We start from the raw sequence: 15,493 nt of genomic DNA, 5'->3' as shown, positions 1-15,493 counted from the left end.
AGCCATAGCTCTTAACCACTACGCCACTAGGGTTTCGGAGTGGTCCTTAAGGAGGGGAAATATGCTCAGGCTAAGGATGGGCCAAAGTTCAGGGGCCTGGGAAGGGAGAATTATAACCAAAGTTCAGTTAAGAAGCATTTTGTCCTGGCTGATGAGTGGGATTAAGCAGTTCAGCTCATCATCTGTGAGTCAAAGAATGGGAATTTGGAGGATCCGTGCCTGGCCTTGTCATAAGTAAACAAGGGGCATCCCTGAGTCTTATCTAAGTCATATAGGAAGGATGTTTCTTTGCAGTAAGCTATCTCCTGGGACACAAAAGGGTGGGAGATGTCTTAGCCTCTGCAGCTGTCCCAGGTCACATGACTCAGTAAAGTTCAACATTGTCAGGGCGCAGTAATTTGCATGGCCTGGGGGCTGGTCTGAGGAGGGGTTCGTATTAAAGGATTTGAGAAGAATGATGAAAACCTTCAGCCAGGATGGAAACTTCCAAATGTTTTATCCAACTATTGTTGAGATAATGCTAGTTTGCTTTGGTAATAATTTTCAGATTTCTCATTATGTACTTTCAGCTGGCCAAGTTATTTCTCCCTGGCAATTGAGTCTGTGACTAAAAGTTTCTTATATGTTCCTAGTGATCCCAAAGACAAATCTAAAAACATGATGTGCTTGTTTCCAAATCCCAACAGAAATGCTCCTACAAGTCTTGTAAAACCCTGAGTCCCTGGGTTAATGATCTCATCCAGCGATTGAATTTCTTCAATACCTGGGCCAAAATGGCTTACACTGCAATACATCGTCGGTATGGATGGAAGTTGCTTTATATTTCTTCCTATGTTTGTTTAGAGCTTAATAGTTTATGACATAGTTTCACTTCTTGGCCTCTTTGGGTTCCCACAGTAACTTGTGAATGAAGCAAGGGAAGGATTCTCATTTTCAATTTAGGAAGAAGACCTAAGATGTTGAGAGTCTTGTCCAAGATCACTCTGCTCCAAGTAACAGAGATAGGTCTAGAACCTAGTACGTTTCTCTTTCCATTATTCTACACGGAGAATACTAGCAGGGGAAAATATCAAACAAAATAAGAATTAGTTACACCTAATTGTTAAAATTGTGTTTGTAGTCATACTACAAAATGAGAGTAGCTAACATTTAATGAGTGCCTCACAGTATGTCAAACATTTTTCTCAGTGCTTACTCATGCTGACTCACTTAATTCTATAGTAACCCTATGCTGTGAAGTAGGTACTATTATTATCATTATCCCCACCTTATTGGTGAGGAAAGTGAGGCATGAAGATACAAAGTTACTTGCCCAAGCTTTCACAACTAGAAAGTGGAAGTATTGAGATTTGAACCCAGAAAATCTGGTTGGAAAGCCTGTGCCATACTGCCTCTCATGCCATTGACCTGTAAGCAAGTGTTACAAACAGACCAGTGGCGTCACTAGGGTTGGTGTCCCCTAGTGCAGTAACTCATGATGTCACCCCCTCATGCTAATTACCACAATATTGAAGCTAAAACACCAGAAATATTGACAAAATCAGTGACTAAAAGCACCAGCGGCAAGGAAAATAACAGCCCACGCTTGTAGCGTGTTCAAATGAAACCACGTGATTCAAAGCATCCTTGTAATTGGGTAATGATGACAGCTCTGACTGGAGCACATTAGAAGGTTCAAAAAGTAAATTAGCATAGGCTTTTAGCCTTGTAGATGTATTGATGTATTGATAAGTTGGGCTTATGAAAAAAAATTTTGTTGTTATAACTAACTACGGGGATATTTTTATAAAAAAATAATAAATTTCTGCTGAAACACTGCACAAAAATTTTATAGACAGTTGTTTTGGTGTCACCCCTTCTGACAGTGTCACCTGGTGTGGTCCCCACTCTCCACACCCCCCTAGTGACACCACTGCATCTGACCCACATTTCTTCACATATTTTTTTAAGAGAATTTAGTAATTCAAAAGTCCGCGGGATTCAGCAAAGCCTAGCCAGAATTCCTGCTATAATAACATTCCTTGCTACTCAAATTCATTGCTTTCCAGCTCTTTGTGATCTCCTGTTTTCCCTCACAAGCTTCAAAGCCATGTCTGGTTTCCATTCAAGTACAGGACAAGGGTCCTGAGGGGGAGAGATGAAGATGAAAAGGAAAAGATGAAAATTGGGAGGGACTGAAGGGTATTGGCCAGATCATCTGAAGATGTACAATTAGTATGCTGTTAATCACCCCCACCTGTGGTCTGCTTTCCACTAGGTATATGAGAGTTCTCACAGCTTGGAAGCAGTCTAGTCCGTCAGTTAGCCAAAAATCCACACACCCTGCTCAAAATGATTTCTTTGAAGGATTTCCTGCAAAATACTGGCTCCCAGCCTTCTTCTTTCCAGAAGGTGAGCATTAGAACAGGACCAGCCCCACACTTGGCCCAGGCAAGTTTGTAGTCAGTTGCTCCACCACACTCTCCCTTTCCTCTCCATTAGCAGAGGCCCACATCATGACACCTGTGTTCCCCCAGGTCTGTTGTGCACTAGCACCTCATGACACACGAGAGCAGTCTTTCCTCTCACTCCCACCCACTTCCTCCCCTCACCCTCAACTCCTCAGGCACCAAAATAGACCCATCTTGGTCAGACCCCACCTGCGCCTTGGCAGGTGGCTCAATGGCTCATCTCTAAACCGTTTGCTATATGATGTCAAAGGTTGACACTAGACGCCTCCCAGAGACCACTACATTTTAAGAGGGACTCCTGGAGATGGACAGCTCACCCAAGGGACTCATTCTGTGCTTCAGCTATTCTCATTCATTTATTCATTTAAGAAGAATTAATTAATGAATGTTTGCTGCTACCTGGGCTCCACCTGCATGCATCCAGCAGGGAAGAGAGACATCCAACAAGAATGTGTTACAACAATGTTTGACAGGAGTGTAAAGGGGTTACCCTGGATTGTAAGCCCCATGAGGCCTGTTTTTACTCCCTATGTATCCCTAGCATCTAATACAATCCCAGCACCAAAAAGCTCTCAATAAATATTTCAAGAATGAATGAATGACCTTCTGAATGAATATATGGATAAATGATGCTTTTGGAGCATAAAACAGGGTGACCTAAACAAAGAGTCAGGGAAGGCCACTAAGAAAACAACTAAGATGAGACTTGAGGCATGCTACCAGTTATATATTTTCCAGGTGGGCATAGAGGGAGAAAAGAAAAAGCACTTGTATAATATCTATCTGGTGCCAAGCACTGTTCTGTGCATCAGGGTTGTATCCTTTCACCATACTTATTCAATCTGTGTGCTGAGCAAATGATCCAAGCAGCTGGACTATATGAAGAAGAACGTAGCGTCAGGATTGGAGGAAGACTCATTAACAACTTACAATATGCAGATGACATAACCTTGCTTGCTGAAAGTGAAGATGACTTGAAGCACTTACTGAGGAAGATCAAAGACTACAGCCTTCAGTATGGATCACACCTCAACATAAAGACAACAAAAATCCTCACAACTGGACCAGTAAGTAACATCATGATAAACGGAGAAAATATTAAAGTTGTCAAGGATTTCATTTTACTTGGATGCACAATCAACACCCATGGAAGCAGCAATCAGGAAATCAAATGATGTACTGCATTGGGAAAATCTGCTGCAAAAGATCTCTTTCAAGTGTTAAAAAGCAAAGATGTCACTTTGAGGACCTAGGTGCACCTGATCCAAGCCATGGTATTTTCAGTCACCTCATACGCGTGCAAAACCTGGACAATGAATAAGGAAGACCGAAGAAGAACTGATGCATTTGAATTATGGCGTTGGCGAAGAATATTGAATATAATGGACTGCCAGAAGAATGAACAAATCTGTCTTGGAAGAAGTACAGCCAGAATGCTCCTTAGAAGCAAGGATGGCAAGACTTCGTCTCACATACCTTGGACATGTTATCAGGAGGGACCAGTCCCTGGAAAAGGACATCATGCTTGGTAAAGTAGAGGGTCAGTAAAAAAGAGGAAGACCCTCAATGAGATGGATTGACACGGTGGCTCCAACAGTGGGTTCAAACATAGCAACGACTGTGAGGATGGCACAGGAGCGGGCAGTGTTTCCTTCTGTTGTACACAGGGTTGCTATGAGTGGAAGCCGACACAATGACACCTAACAACAACAAAAAAGTACTGTTCTAAGGACTTTACATATATTAAGTCATTCAATTCTCATGACAATCTTATGAGGCTGTTACTACTATTATCCTTTGGCACAGAGAGGTTAAGTAATTTTCCCAAAGTCATACAACTACTAAGTGATTGAGTCAAAATTTGAATTCAGCTAGCCTGTCTAACCTGAAAATTCACATGCTTAACCACTGCACTAAACTGAGAATAGCATTCTCATTGGAGAGAATACCATTCAAAGGCCCAGAGGTGAGAGGGAGAAAGTCATATTAGAGAAACCAAACATTCACTGTGGTCAGAGGGAAAGAAACTCAGAGGGACAATGGTGTAGGACGAAGCTGGAAAGACAGGCACAAGCAGCTTCTGAGGGCTGTGTAAGACGCCATGGGGGTCACCTCCATCCTGTGGCAATGGGAAATCACCAAAGTGTTTTAGGCAAGAGATGTCATGATCCGATGACTGCAGTACGGTAGAAGATGAAGATGGATCGGAGAAGGCAAGACTGAGTCTGGGAGGTCATATATCAGACTGCTTTGTTCACCAGGCAACTGCTGATGGCAACTGGAGTCTGGTGATGGTGATGGAGCAGAGGACATTTAGGAAGCAGAACCATCTGGACTCCATGTTTGAAAGGATGGGGGCAGGGGGATGGCGTGAGGGGGATAGTAGGTTAAGCATGACTGTCAGATTTCTGGCTTGGAAAGCTGGGTGGATGTTGATATTATTTCCTGAAATAAGGAACACAGGGAGAGGAACAAAATGATGAAGAGTAAAATGATAGGCCTGTTGAGTTTGAGGTGCTCAAACACACCCAAATAAAACTGATGGTAAGCAGCTGGCTACATGGATCTGCAGCTCAGGAGAGTGGTCTGGGCTAGAGAGAGACAGGGAGGCCAGCGGTCACTGAGCACCTCGGATGAGGCCGGCATGTGCCTGCCACAGGCCCAAAGATGATTAAAGCCCAGGGTTTGTCTTCCTGGAGTCCCTGGGTGTTGCAAACCTTAATATGCTCAGCTGCTAACCGGAAGGTTGGAGGTTCAAGTCTACCCAGAGGCACCCTCAGAAAAAAGACCTGGCAATCTACTTCCAAAAAATCAACCATTGAAAACTCTATGGAGCACAGTTCTACTCTGACACACATGGGGTCACCTTGAATTGAAATCAACTCAATGACAACTGGTAGCCTGTCCTCCTGGAGCCTGAAGCCCTTCAAAATATACGCAGAGGAGAGCAAGGTTGCTTCTGGCTTCTTTGGCCTTGAAGGATTCTAGGAAAATTTGAGAAAAAGTATCCAAGGCTGATGGCATGAGCAAAGACACTGAGTCAGGAAGATGCAGTGTCTCAGTGGACATCTCATGTCACAGCAGAACAGAGGAGACACAGGGTGGGGCAGGACAAGGTGGACTTCAATTGCCCAACTAAGGAGACTGAACTTCACTCTATGAAGACTGACATGGTAGATTCTGGACAAGGGCATTACATGATCAAGAAGTAAGATGAAGTTACCAGTCTAGAAATTTATGCAGGTGGATTAAATAAGGAAAAGAGGAGCTAGTAGCAAGGACAGCAGTTAAGAGGTGTGTTAGATATTCATGTTTGTGCCCATTCCAAAGAAAGATCAAGTGGAATCTGGAAATTATCAAACAATAACATTAATATCACATGCTAGCAAAATTTTGCTGAAGATAATTAAAAAATGGCTGAAGTCATACATCAACAGGGAACTGCCAGAAGTTCAAGTCTTAGTTATCTAGTGCTGCTATAACAGAAATACCACAAGTGGAAGGCTTTAACAAACAGAAATTTATTCTCTCACAGTTTAGGAGGCTAGAAGTCCGAATTCAGGGAGGCAGCTCCAGGAGAAGGCTTTCTTTGTCAATTCTGGGGGAATGCCCTTGTCATCAATATTCCCCTGGTCTAGGAGCTTCTCAGCACAGGGACCCCAGGTCCAAAGGATGCGTTCCACTCCCGGCACTTCTTTCCTAGTGATATGAGATCCCTCTCCTCTCTGTTTGATTCTCTCTTTTATATTTCAAAAGAAATTGACTCTAGATACAACCTAATCCCATAGATTGAAGCCTGCCTCATTAACATAACTGCCTGTAATCCTGCCTCATAAACATCATAGAAGTTAGGTTTTACCACACATAGGATAATCACATCAGATCACAAAATTGTGGACCCACACAATACTGTGAATTATAGCTTAGCCAAGTTGACACACATTTTGGGGGGACACAATTCAATCCTTAACCACGTGGAACTAAGGATATCATTGCTGATGGCAGATGGATCTTGGCCGAAAGCAGAGGGTACCAGAAAGATGTCTACCTGTGTTTTATCGACTATGCAAAGGCATTCTACTGTGTGGATCATAACAAATTATGGATAACATTACAAAGAATGGGAGTTCCAAAACACTTAATTGTGCTCATGCAAAATCCGTACATGGATCAAGAGGCAGTTGTTTGAACAGCACAAGGGAATACTGCATGGTTCAAAATGGGAAAAGGTGTGCATCAGGGTTGTATCCTTTCACCATACTTGTTCAATCTGTATGCTGAGCAAATACTCTGAGAAGCTGGACTATATGAAGAACTCAGCATCAGGATTGGAGGAAGACTCATTAACAATCTGCAATATGCAGATGACACAGCCTTCACTATGGATTACACCTAAACGAAAATCCTTGCAACTGGATCAATAAACAACATCCTGATAAATGGAGAAAACTGCCGTTGTCAAGGATTTCGTTCTACTTGGATCAACAATCAAGGCCCATGGAAGCAGCACTGGGCAAATCTGCTACGAAAGACCTCTTTAAAGTTCTAAAAAGCAAAGATATCACTTTGCTGACTAAGGTGAGCCTGACCCTCCTCTTCCCTTTCCCAGCTCTCTTCCTCCTCCACTCTTCCCTTCCCTTCCCTCCCCTGGAGACATCAGCGGGCTAACCCCACGGCAATGTTTAGGGGGTGCGCATCCCTCAGGCTCACAGGAACTTGTTGGTGTGTGTTTTTCTCTGAAGGCTTTCTTATCGCTGTACTTCAAGACTATGGAAGATCCCGAGGGATCGCTACAGACGCCCTCACGTTTACCCACCGAGTGATTTCTGACACCACTGACACAGAAGACGAGGAGTTCTCCAGAATTATCCAAAGGAAACTCAACATAGTCAGGAAGGCCTTTAAGGTAATGAAGCGCTTAAAAGTGGAAAGGCTATTCATTCATTCAGTCTTTCATTCCCTCAGCAAACCTTTATTTAGCACTGTTAGACCCTAGAGACCGCGATAAACAAGGCACAGCCCTGCCTTCAAGTCCAGTGCCATCAAAACTCATCTTTCTCACCCTTTTTTAAGGGGAAAAATTATAAATAAACTAAAAGAATAAAGTATTTAAGCAATAGAATAAACGAATTTTAAACTATAGCTATCCTCTATTATAAAGTCTGGAAGCTCTGCTGAAGCCTGTTCAGCACAGGAACACGCGAGCCTCCACTGACAGACAGGTGGTGCCTGTGCATGAGGTGCATTGGCCGGGAATTGGACCTTAGTCTCCTGCACGGAAGTTGAGACTTCTACCACTGAACCTCCTGGGTGGTGCAGTTAGCATGCTCGCTGCTAACCGAGAGGTCGATAGTTCAAATCCCCCCATAGGCACCTTGGAAGAAAAGCCTAATGAGCTACTACCAAAAAATCAGCCACTGAAAACCCTATGGAGCACAGTTATACTCTGTTACACAAGGGGTCACCATGAGTCAAGTCAACTCTGTAGCAACTGGTATGAAGACAGACTGCTGCTGAAGTCAGGATTTAAAGGTGGCATTTCAAATCAGTGGGGCAAACCTCTCCTCATGACTGCTCAGCAGCTGTAGTGCCTGCCCACCCAGAACCCATTCATTCCACGAAGTTCAGCCTGGCTCAAAGCAGAAACCCCTACCCAGCTTGCAATGAGACTCAAGGGCACTCAGCAAACAGCTGAGGATGCCCGATGGAGGTGGCACAGGCTGGGGCGCAGGGTGCAGCCCCGCTCTTGCCATCTTACCCCCACTGATTTGAAGGGCCGCAGTATTGTTTACTAAGTTGCTAGTATGTTCTAAGAACGCCTTTTCCGCTCCGGGACCAATACCACATAGTGCTGGAGGTCGTCAAGTACACGTGCACACTTGGCAGAGCAAGTCAGTCCTTGTTCTTTTTTAAAACTGTCTGGACTTTTGCACATTTTCTCTTCCAGATGAATTTGAGAATAAGCTTATCACATTTTGTTTTTCTTAAAGACCCTGTTGGGATTTTGATCTGCTTGCAACAAATTTATATATAAATTTGGGGGAGAACTTGCATCTTTTCAATACTGAGTTTTTCCATATAGAAACACGGTTTGTCTTTCTACGTATTCAGAGCCTTTATGTCCTTCAGTAAGTTTCCTTTTCTTCACAGATCCTAGAAAATTGTTAGATTGTTTTCCTGAGCATTTTGTAATTGTCGCTATCATAAACAGATCGTTAATGCTCTACAACCTACTCTTTGCAGTAAGCTCTTACTCATTTCTAATTTCTTTCCTAAATCAAACATGCCAACTTTGCCTATTGTTATTTACTTTTTCTAACAACCCTCGTGTTTTCTGTTTGCATGCTTTCCACTCTTTCATTCCTGCTTTTACCTTTTTAGTTGTCCTATTTTTTTTTAGTTGTGTTGTTCTTTCACTAGCTTCTTTTTGTTTATTTTCATTGAGGTGAAGTATTTCACTCAACCCCCCAGGTCAAGGATCGAACAATGGTTGGCACCCTCACATCCCTTCCTAGTTAGGACCCTCCCTCAAAGGTGACCCCTATTCTGGCTTTAATCATCTTAGATTACTTTTCTCCTGTCTTGAATTTCCTGTAAGTGGAATCATGCAGTCTGTATCTTTTGTGTCTGGCTTCTTTTACTCAACATTCTATCTGTGAAAGTCATTCATGTTTTGCATATAGCGGTTGTTCTTTTCTGTTGCTATATAGTATTCCACTGTGTTAATGTACCTCTGTTTATCTGTTCTCCTGAGCATGGACATGTGGGTTGTTTTCTGTTTGGGGCTATGGTGAGTAAAGCTGTCTTGAACATTACTGCATATGTCTTTTGGCAGACATACTTACTTTTCTTGGCTATAGACCTAAGAAATAAATTGAGTGTCATAGATAGGCACATGTTTAGCTTTGGTGTAAATACTGCCACATGGTTTTTCAGAGTGTTGGTATGATTTACACGCCCCAGGAATGGGTGAGATTGCTCCAAAGGCAATCAGTGTTTCAGACGCACCAAGTTTCTGTTCACGGCGATGGAGAGTCTGGCAGTGAATACTGGCGATGGTTACACAGCATGACTGACGGAACTGGTGTCACTGAATGCATATTCGAAAGACGCTGACATGGCAAATGGTGTGTTACATATAGTTACAGCAGTTTACAGAGAGAGAGAGGTTACTTCACACCCTTGCCAACAACCCATATCATCAGTCTTTTAGTCATTCTGGTGGGCAGGTAGTGGTATCTCTTTGTGACTTTAATTTGCAGTTCCTTGATAACTAATGGCATTGAGCAGCTTTCAATATATGCTTATTGACATTCTGAAGTTCTTGTTCAAATTTTTGCTCAGTTTTTATTGAGTTGTCTTTTTCCTATTGATTTATACCAGTACCGGTTACCATTGAGTCAGCTCCTACTTATGGCGACCCCATGTGCATGAGTAGAACTGTGCTCCATGGAGTTCTCAATGGCTGATTTTTCCACCCAGATTCTGGGTGGACACCAATCTCCAACTTTTGGTTAGCAGCTGAGCACATTAACCATCTGCAACACCCAGAGACTCCACTGATTTCTAGACATTCTAAGTGTACTGTAAGTAGCCCTAGGCACGCAAACGGTTAAGTGCTCAGCTGCTAACTGAAAGGTGCCGTTCCGTAGGAGAAAGACCTAGAGCTCTGCTTCCGTGAAGATTACAGCCAAGAAAACCCATGGCACAATTCTACTCTGTCACGTGGGGTTGCTATGAGTCGAAAATGACTTGATGGCACCTAACAACATGGGCTGCTTACAGATTACCTGCAATTTTGAGTTTTTCAGAGGAAAGACCCATGGATACCAAGGCCAAGTACACAAGTGGAAGTGGAAGTCACATTTTCAAATGTTAGATTAACTTCCTCCAAGATTTATATGAAAGGGCAACACTAGAGCAAGCGCAGTGTATGAAATTTTGGATCTGCATAAAAATTAAAGGGGAAGAATTGCCCTAAGATACCCTTTGAGCTTGGAATTGGAACTATTTCTGCAGGTCACCTTTCAACCAAATAATAGATTGGCTTATAAAAGAAACAATATTGCCTGTGAGTAAAAAAAAAAAATTAAAGGGGAAGAGAAGTAAGTCATTAGGCAAAGCAATCCCTAGTAAGTCTTTTATTGTTGTTATTAGGTGCTGTCAAGTCGGTTCCGACTCAGAGTGACCCTATGTACAACAGAATGAAACACTGCCCGGTCCTGCGCCATCCTCGCAATTATTGCTATTTTCCTCTTTTTCACTTACTCTCTACCTTACCAAGCATGATGTCCTTCTCCAGGGACTGGTCTCTCCTGAAAACACGTCCAAAGCACATGAGACGAAGTCTCGCCATCCTCGCTTCCAAGGAGCATCCTGGCTGTACTTCTTCTAAGACATACTTTTTCGTTCTTCTGGCAGTCCATGGTATATTCAGTGTTCTTCAACACCATAATTCAAAGGCATCAATTCTTCTATGGTCTTCCTCATTCATTGTCCAGCTTTTGCATGCATCGGAGGTGACTGAAAATGCCAAGGCTTGGGTCAGGTGCACCTTAGTCCCCAAAGTGACATCATTGCTTTTCAACACTTTTTAAAGTGTTGAAAAGCGAAAGTCTTTTATACAGCACACCAAAACACAAGGTGCTTCATGAGCTGAGTTTGCATCTCCAGGCACAGACGTGCTCCAGAGTGGAGAGCACAATGTCACCGGGCACAGCGCTGGCTGTTCCACACGTGTCAGTGAGCTGGGGGCAGGGGAGACCAGTGCTCGGCTGCCCAGCTCCTCTGGTTTGGGCATCACCACTGGTTACCTGCAGGAGAACTTGGTCTTCAGCAGACCCTCCCAAGGCACGCCTGGGGTCACCCAGGATGGCAGCTTCGGCAACTAAATTTTCTACTCCACAGAACTCATCAGAAATTCATTCCTTTAACCCATTTTGTATCATTCAAAGATAGGATGTACAGCACTCCCCAGCCTTTTTTAAAATTTCCAGGGCCTAAAGGAATCATTGTAGCTGCAGTGGTAGAGGTAGCAGATGACAAAGTTTGAGCACAGTTGACTGCTTTTGTGACTATTCTCGTTTGCTCCTAAAAAGCTTGGTTACAGGATTATAATTCTAGGAATTTGGGGCTTGACTGTGTTTTAAATACTTACCAACTCAGGAACATCATATATAGAACAAAGCCTACAAATGTATTTAAGTGCTCAGAGTAGGGCAAGAATTAACTATTCATTTTAGGCCCCGTGAAGACATGCCCTGGGCAGAGATGGCCCCAGACTAGGGTGGGAGGGAGGCGGTCTGCCTCCCTGAGTGTCCTCCAGGCGGAGCCCGAGGCTCGCACTGCTATCAAAGAAGCGTCCTGCCTGGGGAGCCACTCACACTACCTTCTTCTTATCTTAGGGCACAGACCTATCACACACCGGAGTTCACGTTTTTGGTTTGTTCATCGATGGGGCAAGATGGAATCATCAACAACAAATATTAGACGACTCACTGCCTCTTGAGATTTGTTGCGATTTTCCTGAAATCTACTTTTTGCCAACAAAGGTAACCACTCAGCTGTTTATCACTAAGTCCTAATCTTCTGAACTTTCAGTAATACAAACCATTCCTTCCAGTTACTATTCCCTATGGTTTCACAAGGGAAATGTGATGATATAATTAAGATAGCAAAGTACATTTAAAAATAGCCCCCCAAAAAATAAAATAGCCCAAAATATTACTACAGTCTAAAATAGATGCTGTATTAACATCCCATGTTCTTTCTCAAGGATATGTACTAGAAAGCCTTGACGATTACTCTATCAAATCTAGCACACAGAAAATGAGCTACTGGTTTGCCTGAGCTATGCAATATGACTGTTGGATTTCTTTTTTTTTTTAAGATTTCTACTGAAAAACCAGAGGTTTCTAACCAGACAGACTCGGACCTTTATACTCTTGAATGCCCTATTTACCAGACCCCTCAAAGGTCAAGAATCGTGACGACGACCAGTTTATCCACAAGCTTCTTAACATCCGTGCGTTTGCCGACACAAAAACCTCCCAGTCACTGGATCAAAATGCGGGTTGCACTGCTGTGTGAGATGAAAGAATGAAAAATAAATGTCAATCCTAAACCATTTTCTCTTTTGACGCTCATCAATCAGATTTACATGTTCCAAGACACTGACATGTACTAAACACTCTTCATAAAACACTCGTGTTCAACCAGATGGAACAGCATACTTTCTTTCATCCATCTGCAAGTGAAAACTTCAACATGTGAGGGAATTTTCCAGCTGTTTATTTCCAACCACATAAAACCTGGTATGCAGTATCTGTATAGTTGGGTTCTAGTACAGGTCAGCATTACCTGGAATGCAGGTTTGACTTTTCTGAAAGTAAAAACCACAGTACCTGGCATGGTATCAAGGAGTGTTTGTATAAGAACTTCTGACTTCTGCACTGTTGTATACAATAAAATACACACACGCAAAGTAGCTGTTTGCAATACTTTCCCCTGCTGCTTAGTCAACACAAGACACTGTACTGCTGGCCTAAAGGCAGACTTCTGAGACAAAGGAGAGGGACCATCTTCTATTTAAAACACGCAAGACAGAGCATATGTCTTGTTCTGACTTCACTAGACCAGTCTTCCCACTAAAAAACAAATCCTGAGGACTCAGTGGATTAGATTAATATCAAATGTACTTCTTTAGGCAAAATTTTATTAATTTTACTCTATTAATAATAGCTTCCATGACTGAACAAATGATTCTAGAAAATAAGGGGGTAGCGGAGGGGCAGGGAATGGCGATCTAAGAGCTCCTGTCTGGGTCCCTGTGCCCCCCAGAGTTCCCGGCAAGAATAATGAGGCTCCATCCAAGCAACATCTTTTTATTTTCAACTTTATTGCAAGCTTAAAACTTCATTATAAAACTTCTACTTGTCAAATAAACATGTCAAAAACAAAACTGACAACAAATCGCAGCTGCTATCACTGTGTTGGTAACACGTCTTCTCATCACCAGGGAAAGAAACATGCCCTTCCTCCCCGCAAGTTTCCGTGGTGAATCTAGTGCCGCGACACCATCCTTCTGCTGCCAGGAGCATACAACTGCTTGCACACATCACCACTAATAAAACACTGACAGTTTCGCCAGAACAGCGTCTTTAAAAGCTATAGGCTGCAGAATGCTAGAGCGAACCAATTTCATGATCACATTAACACACGCCAAGTTAAATATACTTCAAACTGCAGTGTAGCACAAACACTGCATATATAAACGGCTCATATATAAAACGTATCATTAAAACCCAAACATACACTATTTATTACATCCCCGTTTAAGAAACTGAAAACAATTTAACTTTTAATACAAAAGTTTAGTGAATTTGTTAATAAAGGAGACTATATCAACTTAACTAGAACATAATAGCTAAAGCTACCTTAGATGCACATCTAGTGAACTAAAAGAAACTATTTTAAACTATTCCCTTAAATTATTTTTAAATGAATAGACTTCTAAAGCTGAACACAACACTCCTTTACAAGAAATAAAGTTTTGTAAATATAAAAGATATACAAAATACAGTATAAACTGCATGAACTAAACAGTAGCAAAAACATGTCTGATTAAAAAAGTCAAAAACATACAAAAATACTAGCCTGAAATGGCCGATTTTCAAACACCAATCTGTGTAAAAATGTTTAAACAGTGATGTTACTCCAAAAATATATATTCTATTTTTTTCTATTTGCAACAATTTATAAAGGCAAACAAACACCTGCAATTGAGGTAGCAAAGCCAAACTCACGAACTTTGGATTCAGAAAAATATTCTTCCTATGTCTTAATAGCATCTTCTGAACAATACTAAATGAATTCTAATTGTTCCAAAATTTTTAACTCACAAATGTATTACTTTACAACACTTAATTTAAAATACTGAAAATGTTTTCATTAAAAGATACTTATTAGCCCTGACCATTATCTCACATTTAAAATACTGTACAGAAAAATCTGAAGTCACCATATATTACATAAAAGTAAGCTATGTATTTACATTTTCAAAAGCAGTATTAGAAGCTGAGGTTAACTCAACTGCTACTAATGGTCTCCCTTAAAAATAATCTCTCATCCCTCTTCACATATAGGATTTAACAAAGGACCGGTTTTTACTTTTAAATCATGTCACTGTAAGTGATTTAATTAAAAGGAAGTGAATTAAAAGTCTGTCCTCTTAATGCAATAAAAACATAAATGCATTCTGAAAGTATGTTACAGTGTTTTAAGAAAAACCACTGGCAAAACAAAAAATCAAAATTTGAAAATCTAATTCAGTAAATTTATAAGACAACTGTCTTGTTTTCAGATTTTCAAGAATTGAAAATTTCCTATTAAAATGAAACTTCTAACATCTATTTCTCTCTATGGTAATTGCTATAATTTAATAAGAATAATCACGGCTGTATTACAAGACTTACTACTTGGCTGTAGTCCTGACTCAAAAAGAAAGCTTGCAGATCCTGTCAGTGCAATGAAAGAGGGTTTATTTTGGAATTTGTTGTTTTTTGTTTTTGCAAATGGAGACTAGGATATCAGAAGCATTTTTAAACTATGCTAGATGAGAATTAGTAAATGTATGGAAATATACGGTACGGCACCCGCTGACAGTACTTTTCCCAAGCCAAGCCGTATTTCTTCCTACAGTGGTGTTCATCTCGAGCTTCTCGGTGGATAAGCAACATGGTGAAATAAGTCACGTAGAAATAAGGCAAGATGTGATTAAACCCTGTGGGTAATAATAGTAAGAAGTATTAGATATTTTCATTATCACTACACAATATTAAGTTTTTCCTGCTTTCCTCCCAAAGCTGCAAAAATGAACCTTAAGATTACATACTTCATTTTCTCCAATAATGGGAAAACCAACTGAAGTGATTCATAGAAGAATCCTATTGGTGTATGGCAGAAGGGAGTATTTGAATTTTGAATTAAAAGCTATACAGAGAAGACTGATGAATCCAGTCTAACAATCCATCACAATCAGAACA

At 41.4% G+C, this 15,493-nt stretch overlaps 1 protein-coding gene across 1 annotated transcript in view; it reads left to right on the top strand.

Moving 5' to 3' along the window:
- The window catches only part of DNAH14 (dynein axonemal heavy chain 14), a gene marked incomplete at its 5' end in the record, with an annotated part of 387,403 nt that extends 373,868 nt beyond the window's left edge, over positions 1–13,535 (top strand). The window contains 5 exon segments of the mRNA XM_023730866.1: positions 687–799; positions 2,258–2,391; positions 7,193–7,356; positions 11,855–12,001; positions 12,340–13,535. Of these exon segments, the coding sequence (XP_023586634.1) occupies positions 687–799; positions 2,258–2,391; positions 7,193–7,356; positions 11,855–12,001; positions 12,340–12,552 (771 nt within the window).
- Positions 13,536–15,493: the final 1,958 nt, after the last annotated feature.

This window comes from Trichechus manatus, unplaced genomic scaffold, assembly GCF_000243295.1.
Source record: "Trichechus manatus latirostris isolate Lorelei unplaced genomic scaffold, TriManLat1.0 scaffold00039, whole genome shotgun sequence".
NCBI lineage: Eukaryota > Metazoa > Chordata > Mammalia > Sirenia > Trichechidae > Trichechus > Trichechus manatus.
This window is presented reverse-complemented; position numbering and strand designations above follow the sequence as displayed.